This window comes from Lepisma saccharinum, chromosome 15, assembly GCF_977018435.1.
Source record: "Lepisma saccharinum chromosome 15, izLepSacc3.1, whole genome shotgun sequence".
NCBI lineage: Eukaryota > Metazoa > Arthropoda > Insecta > Zygentoma > Lepismatidae > Lepisma > Lepisma saccharinum.
The window spans coordinates 36,443,670-36,471,012 of NC_139243.1; the positions used below are offsets into that span (position 1 = coordinate 36,443,670).

The 27,343-nt window shown below is 34.7% G+C and overlaps 1 protein-coding gene across 38 annotated transcripts in view; it reads right to left on the bottom strand.

Moving 5' to 3' along the window:
• Mhc (myosin heavy chain) overlaps positions 1-27,343 on the bottom strand; it is a 95,164-nt gene that overhangs the window by 18,954 nt on the left and 48,867 nt on the right. For 28 of the 38 annotated variants that reach the window (XM_083136842.1, XM_083136849.1, XM_083136840.1 and 25 more), the window contains exons 18-29: positions 27,053-27,140; positions 25,790-25,907; positions 23,200-23,317; positions 18,158-18,294; positions 15,586-15,712; positions 14,427-14,636; positions 12,192-12,320; positions 10,410-10,553; positions 10,052-10,152; positions 8,967-9,168; positions 4,511-4,567; positions 2,241-2,494 (exon numbers count right to left, since the gene is read on the bottom strand). In XM_083136842.1, coding sequence (XP_082992968.1) covers positions 2,241-2,494; positions 4,511-4,567; positions 8,967-9,168; positions 10,052-10,152; positions 10,410-10,553; positions 12,192-12,320; positions 14,427-14,636; positions 15,586-15,712; positions 18,158-18,294; positions 23,200-23,317; positions 25,790-25,907; positions 27,053-27,140 — 1,685 coding nt within the window. Of the gene's footprint in view, positions 1-2,240; positions 2,495-4,510; positions 4,568-8,966; positions 9,169-10,051; positions 10,153-10,409; positions 10,554-12,191; positions 12,321-14,426; positions 14,637-15,585; positions 15,713-18,157; positions 18,295-20,519; positions 20,638-23,199; positions 23,318-25,789; positions 25,908-27,052; positions 27,141-27,343 lie in introns of all 38 variants that reach the window. The other 10 variants (XM_083136844.1, XM_083136843.1, XM_083136845.1 and 7 more) reach the window with 1 other exon arrangement.

A 27,343-nucleotide genomic window follows, 5' to 3' on the forward strand; every position in this document is an offset into this window, starting at 1 on the left:
TTGCCTAGCAACAATTTAAAAATATATTAATAAGTTTCTTAATGGGAATTTCAGCCCATTATCAAATTTTGATATTACCGAGAAAGCGTGGAGTAATTTTACCTCCTACATTTTCCATGGCGTGTTTATTTTCTAAACTGGAGTCAATTCAACTGAACCAATCATACAATTGGCAATCACAGCTGTTTTGTGTGCTGAAACTGTTATTAAACTTTATGCCACAAAATAAAATCTTTTTTTTGTTCCCCAGTGTAATGTGAAAACAGTGTGATTGTATAAGGTATCGCCGCAGTATGAGCGTTTTTGTTGTATGTTTTGCTTAGGCGCGTTTATGTGTTCGGCGGGTTTGCAGCGACATTTTAAGCATCATAGGTATTTATGTTATATGCAACTGTGTGATAAATGGTGGTATTTTTAGGTTTCGAGATGTAAAATTGTGATGCTACGGCTTGGGAAAACGAATGAAGGTCTTATCTTGTACAAGGTGGTTATAATTAAAGTGACGGTGTTCAGAGTGGTATAGCACGGGCTGTAATGAGAGTAGCAGTCTGAAACTTCTTAGATATGCTAATGAAGCAATGCGCTCGCGAATTATGCAAAAAAAAAAAAAAATAGTTCCAATTCTCGCCACCAGGGTAAAAAATGGCGCTGTAAGCAGTAAAAACTTGGTATAGTTACAGGAAAAACACTATAAATCGCAGAAAACAATACTCTTTGTAATAAAATATCGCTACAATTTCACTATTCGAATTACATGAACATTACTAAAGGAAAAGGCAACAAGCGTCACCAACCACAACCAGGGAGCTCACACAATGGTTAGTCAATGTCACCGACTTTGACGTCAGAGTTACGGAAAATTCCACGTTTTGACTGCTTACAGCGCCATTTTTTACCCTGGTGGCGAGAATTGGAACTATTTTTTTTTTTTTTTGCATAATTCGCGAGCGCATTGCTTCATTATCATATCTACGAAGTTTCTGATTGCTACTCTCATTACAGCCCGTGCTGTACCACTCTGAACACCGTCACTTTAATTATAACCACCTGGTATTAAGGCAGAACAGAAGAGACAATTGAAGTTAGTACACATAGTTACGTCCTTATAAATACGATTTCCATTAGAATGAATTTTACTTTAATTTGCAATTTTGTCAATTGTAAAAATATTCACATCTTTAAGAAAACCTGTAATAAATGCATTAATATTAATGTTATTATTCAGTTCCAGTTTCTTTGTAGTTGTTGCATATAGGTTGTAGTATTTGAAATCCTTTTCGGAATTTGGCATTATGGTAGAAGTGAAGTATGTTCATTTGTAGAGAAGTAATTGCTCTGATACGTTATTTCTGGTATATTAGAATTTTTTGTTTGTTTTTGTCTTGTCTGAATTTTTATTAGTTTATATTTTTCGATAAACATTGACAGCCTACGAGTTTTATCGACAAACTGACTTTTGAAATGTTCTGTCTGTCTTCCATTTACATCATAATCATTAATATGTTCCCATCGTCTTGCTTAGACATCGTAGATCGGATCAAAAGGCAACGCTAATTGTATTGATCGGCTGAATGCTGGAAGAACGTGGATGAACAAACAACTTTTTCTTGCAGTAGGAATCACATATTACATACAGAAAGTTAGTAATCTGTGATAACATTCATTCTTAGAATCGTCCAACACCATACGCCACATTCATGTTTTGAAATTAAAAATATTGTAATCGAATGTGCAGGAAGATGGGATGGTTAATCTAACAGACTTGTACATAATGTACTGCGTGTAGAATACAATATAATGCAAATTAACTAAAATAATGACGTACCGCAGATTATTTAACTTCTACCGTGACGCGTCTTACAGTAATTCCAGCACTTCCAACAGCAATATAATTACAGTATTACTATTGTTAATTTGCATTATGATATATTATAAACGTATTGTATTAGCCAATACACGAAAGTGTTCGATAAACATTTGTGTTCAATCTTCTTCAACACCTGGGTGACTACATATATTTTTTCCAAACAGAAAAAAAAAAATTTCGAATTGCCCATTCACCTAAGATCTTCCAGCGATTCAACTTTCCAGGGTTGCCGCCTATAGCCGTTGTAGAACTTAGACTATACCAAAACAGAACAAGTTCGATGTGCTGTAGCAATTAGATTTGGCATATCATTTTTTACGTCCATTGCTTGATGTTCTGGGAGCCCACTTGGTGCTCTGTTGCGATAACTTACTTGGCCTTAAGCTTGTTGAGCTGGTCGATCTGCTCGCCCATCTCGGCCACGGCATCGTTGTGCTTCTTGCGGAGGTTGGCCAATGTGGCTTCATGCTGGATGTTGGATTCCTCGAGGTCTCGTCGCAGTTTGGACAGTTCGGCCTCTCGCTTCTTGTTCAGCTCGATCTGGGCAGAGGTGGCACCGCCGGCTTCCTCAAGACGTTCGCCCAATTCCTCAAGTTCGCGAGCCAGGTCAGATCGCTGTTTCTCAGCCTGAAATCCAAATATAAATTCCAATTACGTACCTACAATACACGTATTCCTAACCTATCTATATCACGATGATTGCCGATCTTCCGATGGTCATTCAAAATGCTAACCACTCTGTATCCACAGTAATCTATGAGCGAGCTGAGTTAAGGACCAATTAGAAAATTCACAAGTCACGTGCTCTTCTTTACATTGACTTCGCTCTTTCTGTGGGCAGAGAGTAGACAATATAAACTGTGTGAAATATATTTTACTACATTTTTTAATTATAGTGAAATATCAGAAAATTTTTGAAATAAAACACTAATTTGAAGTGAACATAATATTGATAGGACAGAATAATTTCGTGTCATGTCAGGATCGTTAGATAGGGACATATTTCTGTTTGTATTTATCAGCAAAATTGCCGATAGTTATTCTAACATGATATACAGTAGAGTCTCGCTTATTCGACATAAACGGCCGGCAGAACTTCGGATAAGCGAAAATGTTGGATAATAGGGAGGTATTAAGAAAAAGCCTATTAAACGTCAAACTAATGTTATAATTTTACACATTACGAACCTAATACAGTAATCATGTTTTACAACAATACAGAAAATATTAACTGGAAAAATGAACTCACAATTACGCGGTCGAGTAGGGATAAACTAAAAATAGACTACGCTCACGCTCGCAACTTGCAGTTCTTGTTGCCGATTGATGATTTTTTTTTCTGGTGGTATGTCGGATAATACGGAAGTCGGATAAGCGAAGGTCGGATAAACCAGACTCTACTGTATCTGCAAATAGAATGTAATTCTGCAATACAGTATAAAGTTATAAATAGTGAACCCAGAGTTCCTAATGCCCAATCATGTAGATCCTTTACCTAAGGCGAAACCTTTTAAAAACTATTAGACACAGACGTTAAGAAGAATTTCCATGAAATATTTTCAATTTTATATTGGGTCGGGAGAATATCGGTTACCAGAAAATTTAGTATTGATGCTTTTTCAGTATCCATAACAAATTCATATAGGTCTAGCCATAATATTTAAATTGAATTATATTTATAAATTGTAATTTATTTTGTATATCATTAAATTCTAAAAATTGCTAAGTGAAAAATACCAGAAGCCAGTATTCTATTCAAGAATATGCTATCACAATTATTAGTTGTATAATTGTTTGCATTCGAATATTGGGTGTACTGCATTAGTTCGTTGATAAATATAAGATCAAATTAAAGAGAGCACTGCTGTTGCAAGGTGCATTTTGTTGACGTTTCTATAAATATACCCAGTTCTGCAAATTCTTAATCGCGCGTCTGGGCGTTCACCCCATTTTATGCGTCAGAATAGAAACAGGAATTTTCTAACAAGATACCGCTGAGAACCTTTTCCAAAGTATTTCTCGTCTCAATGCTTCATTATTTCAGCGTCTCATTTAACTGTCACTTTTGTCGTGCGTTCTATATATAACCACTGCAGCATACAACGGGCTATTAAACTAACGAACTTCTTTGACAATGTCCTTTATTACCACCAATAGAGTTGGCATTATTACAAGACATTGTTAAGGAAAACGGCGTGGGTTGGTTGTAATTGAAACTGCCAATTACAAATGTTGATTCCAAGCCGACTAACAATGATACTAATGAGGAATCTCCAATTTATTTCTAACCGACTACCCAGAGTTTAATTGTCCGTAAGAGTATGGTTCAGTTCTAATTTTGGCCGCCAGAAATTTATAGCCGCACAGCAGAAATGGTATATATGCCAAGAGTTCCAAAAATTCTTCAAGTGACGGAAAACAGTAATTCCTGGGGTGGAGGGCGACATGTGGGAAATGCCAAGTGAAACGAGGGTACGAAGGGAGTTTCACACGGCTAGCCACATGACTCCCAATTTGGCGGCTGTTTCCCTTCGCGGTGAGTCAAGCGCCAGATTTAGCTCGGCTGACATGAATATGGCTCCTGATATTTGGTGCGGAATGTCTCTAAGTTTGGGGAAAGTGTCGGGCTTCTCCGCTACTTACCTTGGCGCGAGCTTGCCTCTCGGCTTCGACTTCTTCTTCCAGTTCTTCAATGCGGGCCTGCAAAAGGAACAGACATTGGTTACACATTCTGAGTAACCGAAACAATAGTCAATGCTCACTTGAGGTTGCTTATGCAGTTATTTATAAACTAGATAAATGCGTTCATTAATTGAACAAAACATCTGTTTACCGTAGGGCATGAAGCCAACATTTCCATTCAGCTTTTGCAGAAAGGACACCTGGTTGCTGCTTTCGTAGCAACCTCATCAGAAACAATACAAAGTACTTGATGAACTATCATACAAATTTAAGATAGATATTACTGCTTCATCTTAATTTATTATATATTTTGCATTTTAGATGCGTTTCGGGTTGTTGCCAGCTATCATTCATATCCCGCTACGTTCATAATATACGTAACAAGTTTTCGCTTTTGTACAATTTAAATTATACTTAAGCAGGTTGATAGTCAAAACCTCGAGTATTGTATACAGCATATTTTATTATCTATGCATGCAGAAATGAAGAAAATCTTAATATCTGCTATTCAAACACTTTCGGATATTCTATTTCAATACGTAATCGAAAACATGTATCAGCGCGAAATTTGCACATTTAAAAAATGGAAACATTTCAATAAAGAATTTTTCAAATACCTTCCAGAACCTTAATTTAAACATACTTTTACATAGTAGTAGCTTAATCCAGTGTGTTTTTCTTTTGTACAAACAAGACATCTTCACATTTGGTAAACTTACATAAGTAACTACTACGAATTTTATTTAAAAGATTCACATCCTCTTATCGTATTGAGATATTGCATACGCGCACATAATAAGCACATTAATTTTATATTTTAGTTTTGAGTAAAAGTAGATATTAATACGGCAAATTCGTTACAAACCTTGTTATTTCCACCATTGTTTTGCTAGTGCTTTATACCCATATTTTATACATGTGAGTTGTGGTAACAATAGTAGGGGAGACCGGGGTAATTAGAACAGGAAACAGCCTGTAGAAGTTCCACTGTAAATTACTCAGAAAGTTACTGATGGATTTTTTAAAAATTTCTACCATTTCAAAGAACATCTTTTGTATATTTTTGAAAAAAATAATGACCATACCTGCATTGCAAATACTCGTCCAAAAAAAAAAATTGTCATGACACCATAAAATTGTTCCAATTACCCCATTTGGGGTTAATGGAACATAAGTTAGAAATTTCAACTGAATAGCTTTAGATTGCTGTTGGGGTAATAAGAACATCATATATAAATGTCTCATTTATCCTGCAAATTTGAACACAATAGCTCTACTTCTTCTGGAGTTATCAATGCTTGTTTAAATAAAATCCCAAGTTAACGTCTTTTTTCATAAAGTTCAATTTCCCAGCTGTGAAGCAAACATGTGTGAATGAAAATCAGTGTTCTATGATTTATTTGAAAGGTTACAGGCCATTCTACAATGTAGTAAAGAAAAAACTTCTAATACTTACATGTACAATCTAGTATATCAATTAGAAAAAGTACAAAAAAGCATCTTTTTTGGAGGAAAACTTACTCCAATTTGTAACAAGTAGTGCTAATACTTCTAAAAACACTTAAGATAACTTACACTAACAGGTTTAACTGTCGTGAAAAACTAATATATACAGAAATTAAGCTTATCAGTCTCAAAAAACAATTATATATGAAACCATAAAATATAGGCTACATGACAAAAGCTACACCAAAGAACACTTGACCCATATTAACATTTGTCAGTTTGTCACCAGTAGATCTACTGATTTGAATGTTTGATTTCTTTTTTGAAAGCTTCATACTTGCTCTTAATGATGTCATACAATGGAAGGGTAAATGGACCGATTCCATTTAACTCCAAAGGTCCGTAAAATATAAACTTCCTATCAATTTCCTCAACATCAGGTCTTCGTGGCCAATCGAACTTGCCAGTTTCTTTTTCCTCCAGAAACTTGATTGTTGCTTTAGACTGGCCATTAGAGATTTTAATAATTCTACCAACATACCACTTTCGCTCGTAATATACAGCGTAGTACTTTTCCAGTTTGAATAGGACTACATCGTCATCCTCTGATTCTATTTTACTATGTATATCACAATATACTTATCTAATGATTACAATTACCGTTTTTTGAATGTTGATACAAAATACCAAGTATGACATTATATTATACATTGTACAATTTTAAAGAGTTGACCTTTGTATATAAACCTTGATGCCAATGCAAATGTACACAATTTCAATAAATTTAATTATAAATTTGAATGTATCATATCTTTCTTGTCTGAAAGAACACATATGATTGAAGATATTTGTTTTTCATATTGCCAGTCAAAAATAACTGTTATGACTAAATTATTATAAATATTGCACAAATGTGGAACTTTGAACTTAGCCTAACCATTTTCAAATGTTGTTATGACAATGTATTATTTTTATTGTCATATTCATGGTATTTCAAGATGATGTTCTTATTACCCCATGACTGTTCTAATTACCCCAAGCAAAATCAAGCAAATTACGCAATGTTCTAATAACCCCTTTGGAGAAATTTTTGGGGTAATAAGAACTTTGCTTATAAAAACCAGGCAAAATGCCCATAGACAACCAAACTCACATGAAAAGATGTGTGCCCTTATGTTTTATTATAGAGGTGAAGAAAATTTTGCAAGGGTTCTTTCATTCACATCCAGTATATGCAGAAGCAGAGAAACACCAAACATGCGTCACATCATTTTTTGCAGGTGTATAATAAAAGTCAAATAAAACTTACTTTTGTGTAGTTATTCCAATAACAAATTTTCTGCATGTAGGTTTAGTGTAGGTACATAGGTATGAAATGTTATTACACCAGTCTTTTCGTTTTAAATTATTCTACATTAACATGTTCCAATAACCCCATGTTCTAATTACCCCGGTCTCCCCTAATTGTCATTTACAAAAGTAATGCATTATAACACAGAAATTAGATTATGTTTTAAGTTCATATCACTATAGTTGGGTAAATATGCATTTATTTAGCAAGGAATATATAATTTGTAATATCTACGTGCTAACTAAACTCTGTGGCGGAAGAGTACTTTGGGGACAAGGGCCTGTTAAACGTGTTCCTGCTGCATGACACGTGCTCACCACAGTGTGGATCCCATCGCCCCTGTTATGTGTCATTCTTACCAGCTAAGTTACTAAGTTACCAGTAACTTTTCAATTGTCCTCACGATTCTGTGTCAACACCGAAATTTTGAAGTTTTCATCGGGAATCGTTCTTAAGGCACCAAAGGCGAGAATGTTAACCATATAGCTATACAAGATCAAATGTTTCAAATTATCATAACCATCACATTCATCTTGTTTGATCAAAATGCCTTCCTATGCGCGAGTAGCTCACTTGCTTATTATATTGATAACATAATTCATGGTCAGTCAAACATGCCATTCCTAATAAACATATAACTCCAAGTTATAAAATCAATTTAATTTCGAAATTTTTGTGTGATCCTTTGTACTTGCACACATTTCTCAACTTGGCAAGTCAGCAAGAACTTGAAATTCTAATGATGGTAAAGAAGTAGAGAGTTTCGTACCGTCTGACTCTTTAGCTGGCAAGAGAATCGCAGCTGGCAATGGGTTGCAGTTTTAAAACTTATCATCTGTATCTGCCCTTCCGTTACTGCATAATTACGACCCATCCGTAGAAAGGTTCAAAGCTGTCAATTAGAGAACGCTGAAAAATCGGCTGCTAATGAGCTCACCTTAAGAACAGTTGACACCTTTTTTTATGGATTTAATTGGGCCATAACAGCTGCCCCGCCTCCAGCTATTTTCGGAGCAAAATACTTGGAACTACGTTCGAGATTTGGGGCAATTTTTCGTCTTTTGCTACTTTTATTGACGATTCTAGTTCTTTCCGTGGGCAAATGCGATTTTTACACTATTGAATGGATTAACCGATTTTAAGCCTATTAATTAAATTACTTATATTTTAATAAGAAGTTATAATTTTATTAGCCGTGATCTTGTATTCTTTTTGCTAATACGTATGTGAACATGTAAGTTCTTTTTATTTAGGTTGAATTAAAATGCAATAATTGCTTTTTTAAAAGTTAACTTTCTGCTCAATTATAACTGTCCAGCTGGTCTTAAATTTGAGAAGGATTAATAACTATTCTATTCGACAATTGTGTTTTATTTAAGTTGTAACTATTTTAATTCTAATCGATCGCTTTTACTACTTTAACTTTTTGAAGTCGTGTCCTAGCAGCATTAGAAAAATGAAAGTGAATGGACTATTTAGTTATCATCATTTATTCCTTATTTTTAACGCGTGCTTTTACTTAGCCATTAACCTACATTTTACTTTTCACTTGTTTCTTTTTGTTAACTATTAATATTTTACATTAAGAGACATATACTCATTAATATAAAGTTTTCTTACCTGCAATTCCTTGATCTGCTTTTGGAGCTTGGCAACAAGGGACTGTTCGTCTTCCAACTTGGCGGTAAGAGAAGAGATTTCCTTGTCCTTTCGCTGGATGGTCTGCTCCAATTCCTTCTTGTTCCTCTCCAAGTCAGCAACGGCCTCCTGGGTCAGCTTCAAGTCACCCTCAACCTTCCTCTTGGCCTTCTCAATATCGCCACTGTATTAAGGAAAAAAGACCAATTGAAACGTTTTCTAGTATACTCCAGACCTTCTAGAGTTAAGATAGGCGAACTGGTTCAGAGCTGAAGGCAATAACTACAAGTGTTATACGTAAACTGTTGTGTCAAATTATGATGTTGGTTCTGTTTTTCTCGTCATTCGTTGTGTAACAATTTACTTTCAGAATCTGATGATAGACATGAGTTGTTTTGGGTTGATCGCCAAAATGACGTCATTATACAATGGTTAGATATGAGGAAGGCAGCGTGTTATCAGAGAGTGAACATGTTTGTATGAGGAAGAAAGATTGTCGTCTTGCATGTCAAAGTAGGGAGGGTTTTTTAAATGTAGTATTTGACTCCAAGTTGTGGTTCAGTTAGGTGCTAGTCGAGTACAAGTATTATGATTGAGCATGGTATTTACTGCATTTAATGTTTTGTTGTCTGTTAGGAGACAGAAGCGTTTGTTATTGTTCGGAATTTTGTGTAATCAACCAGTATTCTAGTCTCTTCTTATTGGATCCTCCATTTAAATTTTTGCAGATTTGTCCGTTTAGTAAATGATTATTTCTTGAAATCTCAAATTACATTTTACTCTTGAAACAGACATGTGAAATGTGTCCGAATATTGAGTATTAAAATGGCATAGCCACTATAAGATAAAACAGATAATTTTATTAGTTTAGAATCTACACACGTGAATTAGCCAACAAAGTAATTAATTATGTAATCTCAACTCTAACTATATCACGAGCATTTACATTATATTTTCTAGCATTTGACATTCTTTCTTAGTTTGTTTTGAAACAGTTCAATTTGTTATAGACTAAACTAGATATGAGGGTTGTTTTGAAGGGACTGTAGTTAACAAAGCTTAATTACCGGAGTTTCTTCTCACGCTCAAGAGAATCCTCAAGCTCATCCAGGGTCTGTTCCAGCTTAGCCTTGACTTTGTTTAAGTGGTTGACCTTATCTTCAGCAGCCTGGAAGTATAAGAGGTTAAATGTCAGCACAATTTGATTTACAGAAACAGCGTGAGTATATTCAAAAATATATTTATTTTTTGTTAGAATTTTGATTAATGAAGATAAATAATATTCTTTGTAAGTGACAATGATAGTGAACTATTAAATTCAAGCATTCTCATTCTATACTCGAGGGACATTATATATGGTTGCCACTTCAATATATTATGAGTCTATGACTACACTATAGGCTTTGATAATATGTATAAAATTACCTGCAAATCTTCTGAAGTCTTCTGGTTCATCTCTCCCTGGTGTTTCTTTTCCTTGTTGAGCTTGTTGATGAGCTCATCCTGGTGAGCAATTTCATCATTGAGGTTCCTGATTTGATGATCCTTGGTGGCCTTGTCTTGCTCGGTCTGTGATGGGAAAAATTAAGATTCATTAGTCATTAACCTCACACAATTGAACACTATTTCGTATGGTACCTTTTTGAAATTCTTTGTCTTGTTTGCTATGGAAATCAAGAAGATCGCCACAAAAAATAAAAAAATAAAAAATATTGAAATATCATTTGTAAAGTGTTTTCATCGTTAGTAAGTATTTGATAGCAATGCTTCTTAGTATGAAAAGATAAACTGTGTTTCAAACAAAACTAATCTGGTAGTAACACTCACTGCATAAAAGTAAACAATATTTATGTACACTTTTCATATGCCCAAAAGCTTCATACATTAAGTAGGGAACATTAAACATAAGGGTGTTAAGGTCTTACTTTTAATCGTCAGTGGTATATTTTACCATGTTTTCATGTATTTGATGTGCTTTTCTTTCAGGAAAGTTTGGCTAAGGAGAGGCGGCTTGTAACTCTTCCAACGTCTCGTACGTAGAGTATTTTACAAAACTTATATTCTGAATGAACTGGACAATTTTTTTTTTGCCGTACACACAATAACAATGAAAACGAAAAATGTACTAACAAAATACCACACTTGTCAATATGAAAGCATTGCTACAGTTTGAAGCAGTAGATTAAGTTCGGAACTCTACTACAATAAAAAAAAATAGTTTTCTAGTTGTAATCTAAATGCATTTAGGTGACGTAGCACTGCACAACAGTTTGCCTTAACACCCATGTTGCTTTCGGAATGTTTACCCTGGCCCCTCTGTTATAATTTAACGTGTTTGCTTTCTCAGCGAAAGTGTGTCATATTTTAACTGTTTTCCAAACTTAGAGCGGATATTTTGGGAGCGTGATGTTGGTTTACTTCCCCAAATTGGTTCCTTCTTGCCTGAATTGGTCCGCTTTGACAGTAAGCCTGATATATTTGTTAAACATTCCGGCGTTAAGTCAACATGCTTCACGCAAGCGAAGCGTGACTGTGCTTAGCACGAACTGCACTTTAGAAATTCTCGATAGTGCATGTAGAAAGCATTTTGTGAAGGATTCGTTAATTTTTATAAACTACTTAACTAAATATTTTACATTGGATTCTTCAAATATTGAAACGGAAGAAACACTTAACTATAACTCTTATAATCTTTATACAGAAGTATGCATTGTGTTTTACTTGTATTTTTGAACGATATGTTGCATGAAATCGGAATATTGTGCATAAAAATATCATGTGCCATGTAGCTAATGCCGGGCAAAAGACAATGCCAAAATGGAACCATATCTAGGGTAATTGTTTATAGTGCTTTTCTATTTCTATACTTCTAGTTTCTCCTATTTTTCTTTACTACGTATTACCCTTTACAAGAAAGTAGGTAACAAATTTATTACAGTCGTTAGTAATTGTTGAAAGGCATTTCTCCATTCCGGTTGTTGGTCAGTGTTGTATGTAAAGCTCTAAGGCGGATACACCAAACAAAGTATAATCAATATCAAACAAAGTGTGTCTATGAAAATTCACTTTATGGAAAGTTCCTGAATTTTTACTTAGAGTGCAAAGCATTGCATCTTTTAGTGGGAATTATTTTTAATTACAAGTCTTAGAAAACCTTAATGAAAGTTATGTAAATTTATGTGGAATAGCTATTGAGGAAACAAATACCTTCTGGACGGCCAATTCAAGGTCTTCGATGTCCTTCTTGAGGCCAGAGATTTCTTGCTCGAGCTTCTTCTTGCCCTGGAACAGTTGGTTGCGGGCATCTTCTTCCTGTTGCAGTCTCTCTTGGGTGTCCTAGAACGGAGAGGTATTACGTTATTCACAAACATTTGCAAGGGAAGCGTGTAAAGATAAGTAAATAAATCTACTTAAGTTTTACCTAACAGTTCAAGCCGAAAGCTTTCCACTTTACAGTATCTTTGTCTCGTACACCGCGGGCTATTCTTTGTAAAGCAAAGGCAACATACAACTGAAGTGATATTGAACAAAGAATGAATCTGTGTTAAAATTTATATATGTATGCGTCACCCGCAAAAGCTCTTCGATGGTTTTAACTGAACCCATTGGACACACAGTAATATGATGACGTAAGAGTTTTTTTCGTTTATAATAAATTACAAATTTTTGAAGAGGTGGGAACAGTGAGTCTTCGCTGCCTCCTTCGCTTTGCCACAGAGACACGAAGACTGGAGGGGAATTTTTTTTACCCAATTCACCCAGAGTAAGCAGACTCCACAGCCCACGCACGTGCGATTATGATCTGTTGGTTGCCTTTGGAGAGAAACACCTCACTTTAACCACTTCTTTCCTTGGCTGGAGTGTTGCCAGAAGCGGCAGCTGGTGGATAAAATCAACATCTCGTGGCGAAAACTTACGACGAGGCAGAGCCTCCCTCGACCTGTCTGCCAAATAAACCCCCTCCACTAACGAGAACCAGAAGTCTGCTATACATCATAAGCTCCCATCTTATAGGCTCTGTGCCCAATTTTTATATGCTCCACTGGCGAAAAGTCTATGCACGTAGGTGAGGTTTAATTATCTAAAGAGTGCTAAAATAGTAGTTTTAAAAGTTGTGTGCAGTCTGAAAAAACAGCCGATCAAGAATAAGGTCAAGTTTTTTGCTTCGACTGGAAACGGTGCATCGAGCTCTGAGTCAACTGCATTTCTGTGCATTGATACCATACGAAGCGGTTAAAAATCCAGATTTACCCAAGAAGCTATTCATCATGCCCAAAAGTGGGCCTGTGCCAACTGCAGACCCGCAATCTCAAAGCAGTGTCAAATTTCGCAAGCACCTTTAAGAGTTGTTTCCGTGAACAGGATATAAAAAGTGACCAAATTCTTGGAAGTTTTGTGCATGAAATCCAGTACCCGTTTGACGTTCCCCGTTAGGGTTTATGGAACATGTCGTTATATCCAGACTCGTTTAATGTTCTCACAACTAAACAGGCTGCATGAAGTGAAGTTGGAATGCTTCTCACTTCCATTTCGCTGCGGCACTAAAACCCCTTTCAGGGATTCAATACGGTCCCAGCTCTAAATATACTTTCCATCCCACAGTCCACGACAGCTGCCTCATATTGGGTGTGACACTGTAATACTGAATCATGCCCTGGCAGAGCTAAAATCAGATGCTTTCATCTTTAATATCTACCGCATCTGTGTAACTATCTATTAAAATCCCTGTGCGATAACAGGAATATTTTTCGTTATAATTTACCTATGAGTAAATATCGCGATGTTTCGGGTCGTGTTGAAGACATACGTAAATTTTCTTGTTCAAAGATTTTTGGAAACTTATTACTGCTTTTTATTTAAATTATTATTTGTATTGGTGACACCAAAACTTCTGTCCGGTTAATTGAATATGTTTAGGCGTTATTTAATTATGACTAGTGATCAAATTGCAAAAAAATATAGAAAGGGGCATTTCAAAACTTAAATTCTGATACTGCGATATTTTTTTAAAATTAATAATAGAATGTAACTGTAGTGGAACATAGTGGAAGAAGTTTATTTTCCCATTTGAGAAACAAATTTATAAATGTCGAATTTGGAAAAAAATATTCAGAGGGACTTCTCTGGTTTCATTTTTCAATTTGAACAAAGATTATGGTAGAAATTTGCCAAATGTGCAAAATTTTAGTATTGTCAGTAGTGTGAAATAGGGGACTTTAGATCGTCTCTTGCGGATCACTTGTTTTGCGCACACAATAGCTTATTGTAAGCTATTTTATAGTTTAGAAAAACTTAATTTCATGTTAATAAAGTACAAATTCAGCAAATACCGCAAAAAACGACTTACGTTAACGTAACCGCACCAGACCAGGTGCGCGATGGGACCGATACCATACCACAGTATAATAATGTTAATGTTAATACAACAAGTCATATACTTACATGGACTTGAGCTTCCAAGTCAGCCTTCTGGGCCTGGAGCTTGGCGGTCCTCTCGTGCACGTCAGAGAGTGATCCCTTCTCGCTCTCCAACTGGGAAAGGAGTTCCTGTTTCTCCGACAGGATCTTGGCGTTCTGAACTTCAAGCTCCTTGCGTAGCTTTGACTCCTTCTCGTATGCTTCCTGTGCCTTCTGGGCCTTCTCCTCCAGTTTCTGTTTTGTGTCACAGCAATCCATTAGGTCACAGTTTTACGAACAAAAATACAACTTGAAAATGCAAACAGAAAAAAAAATCCAAGTCGAGTCAGGGAAAAAGATCGGCACGATTACAAGAAACAGCTAACTGTTTCTTGTTTAGATCCAAATCGGCTGAACCGGAAGTGGGTTATATAAGGATAGCCAACCGGTGACTTGGAGACACGAACAAGAGTCGGAACGTTAGGGGAATGAGAAGTCGATCCTAGCAACTGAGGAACTGCTTCGCTAAGAACTTCCAAAAATTAGGATGGTGTAGGTTGAGTGGTTGGCAGCGTGACAAAGAGTGCTTCGTTGATACTAAAAATGTAAATGATTCTCAGCCAAACTAAGAACTGAGAGGACTTGTATGGAGCAGATATGTAGCAGCTATCCACATATTGCGAAATGTGGAACCTAGGAGATTGTTAATTGAATTAAATTTCATTACAATAAATGAATGCTAGTGGTAAACAATCTGCAGTTTCAGTGTCGGAAACAAATTATGAAAAACATTGCTGAATGATCAAACTCAACTTGCATTTTTTCAGATACCGTTTTAAACTATATTCTCTCAAACATTTTACACAGAAGGTGCAGAGCAAATCTGTAGCTAGAAAACAAGTTACATTTTACAACAAATACAATGCAATAGTATTTAACCTTGCATTCTTATTCGTTTATTGTTTTTATATGACTTTCAATAGTAAAACATTCAAGAAATTATGACTAAAACTTTCAAGAAATTATGACCATTATATAAATTTTCTACAAATACTATCTTTCTTTGTTTTAAGTGTACTATTTCCATCATTATGTCGAATATAATGTCCAAATTGTTCTGAGAAAATAAAATTTGCAGGTTTCATAGTTATAAATAATGAAATTAGTGGTCTTAAAATTTGCAAGTTCTTTTTTCTGTACGCACCTTGATCTCATCCTCGACTCGGGTGACGTTGAGCAGAGGCTTGACCTTCTGCCACAGCTTCCACCATGGCCAGGTGCGGAGTTGGAGGTACTTGCGCAGGTTGCGCTGTACGACTTTGAGGGCAAGTCTGCAAGAAAAAAGTAGGAGGCCATGCTGTATAGTTCGCTATGTTGTTGGTGACTATTTTAATATATGCTACTGTCGTGCTTGTTTAAGGAAAACTGGCATGTCCTGCTTGATATAATTTTCTAGATAAATTTGTTTGCAGTTTTTTATATTACAATTTTTGTTAACCCTTCTAATCGAAAACTTAATTCTTAATTTTTCTTCTCTTAAACTAATTGAAATTTTAATTTATATAAAGTCCTTCCATAAAACTTGTTTTTTCCAAAGTAATGGTTAATTATATTGAGGAAATGTATGGAAACCTAGCAGAATTTTTTCGATTTATTTCTCGCTTTTACTCTGGTTCACACGGTTATGAGTGTATGTAATATTGTAGTATGAGGTTCCTATTTTTCTTAATGTATGAAACGAAATACTAAACGTCACTGGAAATTTAGGATACAATAGAGTTTAAATTAGAAATAATTAAGAAAACAAACCTTATATGTAACAAAATATACAAAATAAAATGCAAACCCTAATAAAATTTTGGCTTTCACAGATCCGAATATAATATATGACATGAATTCCAAATTATATAGATGAAACACCAATTTTGAAGTTTTACTTCGTATTTCTGCCTCATTTATCATAACAAGGGATTTTTTTTAAAAAAAATTCTTACACAATGAAGACAAGGTGGATATTAGTTAAACTGCTCTATTTTGTAAAGTTCAAAGTAAGGATATGATTTAGAGTGAAACATAAAGTGAAAGAATTGTATCAAAGAATGTGCAACATCACAGGTATGTGATAACTTCTGCCGCCAGTTACATTTTGTTTCTTATTCTAATCATCAATAATTATTTGAGGTTTAAAATGTTATATAACTTTGCACAAAAATAATTTTCGTAATAGTAAAAAGTTTAGTGTTATTTCATTTGGTTATGTTAAATGTTATATTTCCACAATCGAGTATAGGGACCGTAAGTAGATTAAGGTAAGGTAAAGTTCCCCGTGCATATCAGCGTGCCATGAAGGCACATTATGGGGATGTCGGTGTAGGGCCACACATATTCTTGATCTTAACAATTTTGGAGGTGATGTGATCAGCACCATTCTCCGGCCGCCTTTACCCCCGCCCTCCGGTTGCCCCAGGTACCTATTGATTTGAGGCTGGGTGAGCCCCAGAGTCGCTTTATGCGGGGACAAGGCTGGAAAAATTCCGACCTTAGATCATCCACCCCGGGAATCAAACCCGGCTCCCCTGCGTAGAAGTCAGACGCCCTACCGACTAAAGCACAGCGGCTCTTGTAAGTAGATTTACATCTAGAAGTTATTTTAACTTAAGTAGATTAAATCTTCAGATAAAAATAGAATGAAATTAGAAGAATCATTAACTTATAGAAACTGGAATGTAATTGAAATATAAGAAAATGCAGAATAGCGTAAGTTTCGTCTACACTAGAAATATAGGACAAATTGGATTGAAGCTACAGGAATGGCCTACTTGGAAAATATAATGATACGTATATAGTTCGATCAAAGTTACAATAAGTTTGGAGCCAGGCGAATTTCAACAGGAAAACGTAGTTTAGTACGGCTCAGTTTGAGCTGTAACTAAAAGTGTTGCCCGTAGTGAACTTATAAACGGGCCTGGTTGGAATGTAACGAAATATAGTACAATTAGAATTTTTAAGTACAAGAATTATTGGCCAATACGAACTTTCTACAAAAAACAGGGGCCTAGTTCAATTATAACTGAAGATAGCATGATTCAATTTGAACTTTTTACAAGAAGTATTAGCCAAGATGAACTTTTTGTTACGGGGAAACTTGACTCTAGGTAGTGGGACTTATCTAGAATTTAACTGCAAGAAGCATTGACTATGACCAATTTTCTAATCAAAATGCTGCGAACTCCAGTTATGGACGTGACAAGTGAGGTCTACTTTAGTTGTGGATAGCATTAGTCAGCTTGAGTTTGAAGCAATCAATGCCTGTAAAGATGAAAAGATTCTCTCGGGCTATTGATTAGGTGAGTTGTGAAAAGATTTCAAGCTTTCGAGAGCTAACGTCACTCTCCTCTTTATACAACAACAACTCCCTGGTCGATACTTACTTCAAATACCCATAACGTCTTCAGGGTTTAAGCCGCAATTAGGCAGCCCAAATGATTTGATTGATTGATTGATTTGTTGTTTTAAGTCCACTTTATGCACAGTAAGGCTAATCGGGACTGGATCCGAACCACTTGTGCCTCCACCGGGTATCGAACCCGGGACCCCTTGATTACAAGGCGACGACGCTAGCAGACCAAATGAATATATTCTTATATTCATTACTATACTCTTAGTACTTATCAGTCCTGATTTTGTATTCTTTACGCCATGAGTTCTGGAATACTGTTACGTTTATATGCTTATATCTAAAGCTCAAATTAATTGTGAAATCCTAAATAACCTACCTCTGTTCCTGCAACTTCTTGTATTCCTTTCTGCAGAGGTAGCCTCGGATCCAGGCTTGCATCCAGGAAACAATCTTGCCCAGGCGGTCGTCTCGCATTTCTTCCATTTGACCCAAGACACCAGCTCGGAAGAACACCTATAGTTATCATTCGGGGAAAAACTTAACTGATTAGGGCAAGGAGTTAATAAGCTACAGATTTTTACTTCAGAACATAGAGAAGTTATTGGTTATATTACGTTCAGCAAATTAATAAAATTGTATTAGTGGACTCAAATGTTTATTTTACATATATATTACTGCTTGGCAAATGTCATTGCGGAATTGGATTTCATTCAAATCTGATTCTGGAATTTTATCTTTGAAATTATCGCGGGCAATTATTACTTCTGAATTTAATAGAAAACATTTAAAATGAAATTTTTAACACTTATTTTGTAACAATTTATCAAAATAATATTCACGAGCTAACTGTAAAATTTTACTGTACAATAATTAATGACAACAATATCTTTGGACTATCAAAAATGATAACTACTTTGTTAATAAAATCATTTGTCATTTCAACCTCCTATAGTTTTTGAATACTCAACATTACATGATTTCTCAAATAATACCTATCCTCAATATGTTCTTCACATTTAAAGTTTTAATTAATTAAGATTTTAAATTAGTTGCTAAATTTCATCTTTTGAGAAAAGCAAAAAAAAAAAAAAAACAAATTTTAGAAATTCTAGCGCTATTAAAATATTTCAATTTGATAGTCACATTTTTCTTTCCTAATACCTGTAATAAAATAATCTAATTTTGCAAATTATTGACCTAGTGATCGTTATAAGTTATTATTACAACATATTCGGTATGAGTACGTACTTATGCAGTAAGTATAGCTCCAAACGTACAGATTTAAATAACAAGAACATGTAACTTACTAACTTTCTCCTAATCTAGATTTACAAAACTTACAATATGATTCATGCAAAGGATAAGTTCTTGCGATGATCATGCTAGGCTTGCGATGTAATTGAGGCTGATACTCACCTGAATGTCTTCATGTGCATATTATGCGAAAGCTTCGTATTGCATTATAATTCAAGATAAGCCATTGATGACGTCATAAAAGCTCGATTTCTTCTCCATATTAGTAAAATGCAATCATAGTCCTTGCTCAAGGTAAGTTTTGTTAGAGTTAGTTCAATATATCATGCGTATAAGGGTTATATACTTCATCGCTGTGCACATTTAGCTACAGATTATCAGTTACGTGTGCTGTATTTATTAACATTTGAACTGTCAGAAAGGGTTCAGACAAATAGACTTAACATTTTATACTTGTTCAGTAACGGACTTCTTTCAACTTCCGCAATTAATAGCTTTTGTTAAATTATCACGCAAAAACTGAACAGATAATCCATAATTAACGTGATTCCTAGATTTTTATTTGTTTGGAGAGACAAAATTGGTATATCTCAAGATGAACTAAGATATATAGTGCAATTAAAACAATCCGTTTGTGGCAGACTGTATGCATTTCTAACACAAGTAAAAATAATGTTCGAGACGGGGGTAGTTTCAGTAATGTTGATGTGCATACTTAATATTCAAACACTAAAATTAAGTTGCTACCTATTTCTAGAATTACTGGATAAAATTACAGTAAACAGTGTATATATTTTCAACATACTTCCAGCGAATTGTTCACCTATTTGTTTCCGGTTTTATTTTATTTGCGCCGTCGAAATAACCACTCTGATTGGGAAGGTAATGATGGTAATACATTAACGATAGTATTACAGAATACCAGACTTTTTTTTTGCCAAGATTGAGATTCCTAAATTTTACGAAAGATATACATATTTTGCAATTAATATTTTCTCCCTTTAAAAGTGCCGATATTAGGAACACTAAACATTTTTGTCAACGCAATTGGAACGTGTATTTTTTTACAATCAACTATACATATATGACTGCATAACGGCTTTCATCTATGAACTCCATGTGTTGAATTCTACACAATATAGAATAGAAAGTTATTAGTTGAGAGAAGTATATTTTAACTACTGGTTTGCTATTTTTGCTACTACTGTAATGTTTATTACTATGGTTATTAAAGTACTTTCAACAGTTTTATACATAAAATTATAGTACTATCTAGAAGAACTAATATATTAAGTTAACTGCTCCCGGAAATTAATTTTAGAATATCGATGGTCATTTCTACAAAACAAAGATATTTTTAGAGTAGGAAATACGGAAATTTTAACCTGGGCGTCCAAGAAAGATAATAGAGAAGAAAACCTTTTCCGACAGCACAATGCAATAAAAATACCGCAACATGTTTCCCCATTTCCCCTTTTGTATACCTTGGTATGTCCAAGTCTGTATTGCTCCGGGTTGATGTTGCAGTTTTCCAGAACAATCTCCGCGACTTTTTCGACTGGAACCGAGTCTTTTACAAGATGTGCGCACAGGATTTTGTATCTGGGAAGGGAAAGGGGAGAAAACTTGGCGAAATTAGTCTTGTGATCTCCGCCAAAATATTAATTATAAATACATTATAATGAAATATTATTAGTTGCATACTAGACTGTAAGAATATGCTGGATTGCATATCTGGTCACTGTATTGTAGGAATGAGAAAATTGAAACAATGGTGGCATACGGAAGAAAAGAAATTGAGAGTTTAACGCATGGGAAGGATGTGTGTGTCCGTGCGTGAATTTGCATGTAGGTTAATCGAAGTATATAATTCTATCACCTGTTAAGTTTCCCGTAAGTTGAAATAATCAAGACCTAGTACGTAAAAACGAAATAAACACGAAATTTATTTTCAGTTGATACTTTCTCCTAAACTAAGTATTATCTACTTTTCTATTACTAATTGGAAAATTATCTACCATTCCAACACTTAATTTGTTTACAAAGGAGCTTTTCGCAAAAATCAAACATTTGAGCACAACAATGAAAAATGCATTATTGTAGATGTTAATTATTTTTAATTTGATTGATGAGTCTTCGCAATAAAAAAGAAATATTTGAAATCCCGAAAATTGCTTTTGCTTTTACAATGTTTATGAAGAAGTCTAACCATAAATCCCCATAATATATGCAGTATTGTTTCTAGAGGAGGTGTCTTAAAACTATTTTCCAAAATTACTCTTTTACACTATTGAAAACTATTAGTTCATTTATATACTATGAACGTGTGTCAGTAGGGTAAGTATTTTCATGAGATATGATTCACCAACGTGAAAGCTTGTAATCGTAAATTGGAGATATTTCGGGGAAATGGTATATTAAATACAGCACCATGTGGAGAATTATGCTTCTTCAAACTGAGTAGATTTTCTGCCGATTTTGGCTAATCGTGACGATAAGGATGAGTGATGATTTGATTTAATTTTGGTTCATTTTCCTTCGCTTTTTTGCCACTTTTGGCTACACGCGAGAAATTGATGAAGAACCACTCACACCCATGCCCTGGTTGGGATTTGAATTCGGAACCCCTGGCGTCATGGCGCTGTGCTAATCATTCCGCCACGGAGGTCGTCTTTTCAAAACTGAAAGTGCATAGCATCACCAATGACAGAGAAATATAAAGCATATTGAGAATCTTCTATTTTTTCTAGCATTGTACGCACAGTAAAGAGAATTTTTATTGGTATCACGCGGAGAATATATTAATAGAGGGAATATTGTTCTACGTGTCTCATCTAAGAGACGTCTTAGCAAGACGTAACTTTTGTGAAAATGCTAATTTCCATATTCCAATTTAAAAATTAGAACTATTTCTTTCATAAGTCTTATATAAGTATCTGTATATGCGTCTCACACGCATAAATCAATATACAAAGCTAAGATGTAGAAAAATCATTAATATTAATTAATTTCTAAACTTCATCCTGGTTATGACGATTTTTCTAGTATCTCTTCTGCTCATTACTTTCGGAATATACTGTTTGTAAAACATAAGTAATCGACAGTCATAATAAAAATTTATTCTAAGTTATATCCTTTGAAATTAGATTTTTTATCTCGGGCCGAAAGTCTAATTTTGCATATAATTATAAATGACAGTCATTATTTATAACGTGACTATCTTTATCCTCCTACAAGAATTATTTTTGGAGGGAGAGATTATTGCGGTCATCGACACTAAAAGTAGTATTGTCCGAATTCAAAGTATAAATATCATTTTCATATTGTATTTCTTACTAATTTGGGTGTAATTTAAATTATCTCATACCGATGATAAATTGCAACCATATATGACATTTTGTTGAAAGATAAAACACTCAGTACCGATTAACAGGTTCTTTTCTTTGTGTTTCATTTGAGTTTTACGTATAGTTGGTAACTTGTAATGTGTTACACAGTAGTCTACACACCGAAAAATATAAAGTGTAAATTTTGTAACATGGAAGGTTTAAGAAAGTATATGTTTGTCCGCAGTAGTACCGTGGTATAATCTGTCATTAAAAAAGAAAGAAATGAGTTCAGGTTGATTAGGAAAGGTAGTAGGAAATACCCTTGAAACGCACACACGCACACACACATGAAAAATATTTATTACAAAAGCTGGACATCACACTGTAGACAAGACCTGTTGGAAAGAATAAAAAGCGAAAAGAAAATTGAAAACAATTTATACAGATTATGAGTGTCCAGTGACTCATATAAGATCTGTGGGGAAAGAAAGCAAAGGATAAAAAATAAAAACATCGATTGTATGAAAGATGTTGTCCAAACACACTTTTTTCTCACGCAATGAAAATAATCGTCACTCAAGCTTACGCACGCTTCACACGCATGCAAGTCAGTCTTAAAGACTTGATTTTTTTTGTCCTATAGGAAAAAGAGTCATCACCGGTTAATCCCTATCCAGGACGTCTTGTCCCAAATGTCTCGTTATATGGAACAAAACCCAAGCGACAACACATCAAACAACACATAATAGAAATGCTGTATTTTTTTTATTATTATATCTTCTATAGCTGACGTCTTCAATTGTATTCGAAAACACAGCCAAGTACGAGTACATGCCTTCGTGTGTCCCAATCTGAATTGCTCAGGATCCAGAGCAATGACTTCCATAATGATTTCAGCACACTTCTTCGGATCATCGATTTTTGATACTTGGGCGGAAGCAAGAATCTTGTATCTTGGGTGAAACAGAAAGGAACAAACCACACTCAATAAAATAATTACTCAAATATTTTACTTTGATGCATTGATATTGGGTGTCTACAGGAACAGTGGAATATTTACCGGATAATCTTAATCACACACTATCCATGCAAGATACTTAACTCTACAAGTAAGAGGTGAATCAATTGAGAAAGGGACACACTGTACGGATATACATTTCAGTTTCATCTGATGTATATATATGTAACTAAATACTATCATAAGTAGGGAAAATGTCGTGCTATACTTCCAACATAATAGCAGTAATACAAGGTGCTCTCTTTGTTGATCGTGAAAAGACAGTACCTATATTATTATTATGTATGAAACTACTGATATGTTCAACGTACAAAATAGGTAAAGATATTTGGTCACAATGCAGGGTTGGTGCAAACTTCATTTCTCCTTGGTCTACAAATTCAGGTAAAATATTCGATAAGTCAAACATCTTGTTTGACAAACATTTGGTAAGATAACGATACGTAGGGTGGATGCACTACAGAGTCCAGTCTTGAAAGGGAAAAGTGGGTTGCAACAATACTGAATGATGGTTGTTGATGCATTTCGATCGCAAAGATGTACTGCATAACAATTGTGGGGGGAGCAAGGGTTGAATCTGACACGTTACATGCCTTAGTGTGGCCGACTCTGTACTTGTCAGGGTCCAATTCGACTTCTTCCAAGCACTTTGCACAGGCAGTCCTGGGATCCTCTTCTCTCTGCATGGTTGCAGGAGCTAAAATCATGTATCTTTGGGGAAACAAAAATTGCAATAAAATATAGGTATCATAAATCATGTAAGAATTTTATTTTGATAGTTACAACAAGGATACTTCACATGTATCTCACAACGTTAATAACAACTTTGTTCTAAAAATTTGAACGAATACGCATAAACTAATATGTAATTGTTAACTGTAGTTTATGAGCCGACTACTTAGTAGTAGTGTATCAATGGAACATTGCCCTGAGCAAGTCTAGTTATAAACTTACCTTGAAGTTGTAGAATAAACCTGAAACTCAATACATCACTATAATGAAAAACTTTTAAAGTAATCGGTAAGTAATGCTTTGTAATCTACATGCAGTAATTCTATTTTGATTACTTTTACATACCAGACGTGGAACTTTATTTTCCTGAGTATGTTTTCCCGTTAATTTCCAGTAATATTTATTAAACGAACAGACATATACTAACTATTTACATCGGTGTTCTGCCACATCGGTTTTATGAGTAATATGTATTCCCTTGCTAGTAGACTACTTGCAGATATTCATATATGACATTTTACGTTTGATTAAAATTAAGATTTGCTCATAATACAATGGAATTCAGTATAATTTTAGTTTCCGACTCGACTAAAGTAAACAGAAATCTTAAAGTCTGATTCACCTTGTAAAGAGAAGACCATGGAGTTTTCGAAGAAATGAAACAAGAAAGAAAAGTTCACACCTAAATACGTTCCGAATTAAGAGCAGTACTTTTGGAAGCTTAATATTTTGGGGTTCTAGTATATTTTATATGTTTGCAAGAATAGTTACTGTTTCTTTCGAAAAGTGCAGAAGTCTTCTAATAAGTCTGGTATTTTCTGCGCTTTAGAAATAATTACAAACATTTCTATCTTACAAACAATCCCCACCAGGATTTTCGAATTACAGATCCCAAAGAAAAAAACTACCCTTCGTTTGTGTAAATGATTCTCTAAATATACTTACTACAACATAGCACGATGCAATAACGAAAATCCATCATGGGGAAGTTGCTGTTCGTAGTCAACTGATTTTACTCCGTTGTGACTACATTCCTTCATGTTTAATAATACAAAATAAAACCGAAGGAAATTATAGTGTACAGTCTTATTATAATAACATGATAATTTGATTGATTGAGTTGGTGTTTTTAAGTCCACTGTACGCACAGTAAAGCTAATTGGAACTGGACCTACAGTTTAAAGTGGGATCCGAACCACTATGTGCCTCCATCGGGTATCAAACTCGCGACCTCTTGATTACAAGGCGACGACGCTAACACTGCGCCATCGGGGAGGCCCAACAACATGATAAAATCGAATGTATGGCATTCCCAAAGCTCATAGATTGAAACTACAAATCAAGGTCAATTTTGAAATAATGTTAAGTTTTATAATTAAAAAATAATTATAAAAATCGACCAAAGAATATTTAGCTCTCCTGAAACGTTCACAAAACAAAGTTCTAGAAAGTTAAAATGATTTGCAAATATATTTGTTGTAAATAACTTACGCAATGGAAGAATTAATGTGTAATAACCGAATGTCGTTTTATGTTTTATTAAAACACGTTGCCACTTGTTCGAAATTCCACATTGTAATAGAAACTAAATTGAACTTTAAATGAAGGTTTGTTGCGAAATGATTGCCAAAATATTCAACTTCTCTTTAAACAAGTAAGTGTAATTCCTGCTTACCTCAACTTGAAGTCAGGGTAGACCATTCTGTTGGGGAAGCCCTTTCGGCAAATACGGATACCTTCAAGTACACCGTTACATGTTAGCTGATGCATTACCAGATGTGAGTCAATCAGACCTGTAACAAAAAGAAGGGCGCACAAAGGGATGAGAGTACAGTTCAAGCAATGGCTGAAACTTAGTCGAACAGTAAATAAAATACTCTGCAAAAAATACAAATATTTTTTCTTACTTCTAGAGTAATCAATACTTGGTGTTCTATTCTTCGTAATGAAATTTTGACTGGAGTGTTAGCCGATTTCACATACTGTGCATGTAGGAAACTAAATTTAATTGTTCTTGTTAGTGGAAAAATATATTGTTGAATGTGTAAATATAAAAACTTGGCTCTGGTTGCAGTGAAAATAACATATTTGGCAGATCTGGATTTTTTTTTTTATGAAGCACGAAATATGTAATTTATGACTGTTTATTTGTAGCCTTTTTATGCTTTAAATTACTTTATTTTACTGATCCATACCACACAATTATCAAGAACACGGTGCTGTAATATATAGATAAATTTTAATGTTTTCATTTTCAGTTTCTAAATTAGATTTTTTAGTTACGTTTTTCTAGGCGACAGAAGAAATAGCAAGGAAAACTGAGGAAAATGTCTATATTTAGAGTACCGTTATAACCATACGTTATAGAGGTTGGATCTCTATGACATGATTGAATATACATTCAATATGCATATAATTTATATCAAAATACAAAGGTCTGAGAATTTCCCAATTTCACACGTCGGCGTGTGATTCAAGCTTATTATATAATTATAACAATGTGTTGTGTATCGCATGATAAGTTCATTTACATGATGGTTTAATTTATATGTATTGAGTAAAGTATTCAGTAAAGGAGAGAAAGCTTAATTATATCAAAGTTACATTTACATTTTCATTCTGAATTTTTTACACAACTTCGTCCACCTCTTGCCTTGATAGATGGCAGTTGAAACAAGAATGTCAAGAAATCAGTTTCATTGCTCAGGTTAAGTGGGAGAAAATCACTGTTTTATTGTTTATGTTAGGTTAAATTGGGTGGCAGGCATGATATCACTGTTTAACACTACTCAATTTTTTTTTTAAAAAATACTTGCACATGTCTAAGGTTTAAAATGTATAAAGATAAAGCTTGCTCTTTATCAATTGCATTATTTTATAAAATAGTGAAGATCGTGAAGCGATTGAATAGAGACAATGAAAACATTCATTTACTAACCTGGCTGCTTCAATTCATTAGGGATAATGCACCGCACAAAGTGAGGCTGAGTGCTCCTCAGAGTTGTCATCAGCTGGTTAAGCTGTTCCTATAGGGACACAAAAATGCATCAGTCTCCTTACATTCCCATGATAATGCCCACAGAATACATGCAGAAATTCAAACAGAATGTAACTACAGGGAGGTTATTGCAGCATGCCACCGCTTCAGCATCGGCCGCTTGCCGGCCCAGTCATGCAACAGGTGCCGGCAAATTGCGTAACAGATAGCCCGTAACAGAAACCGCTTGTT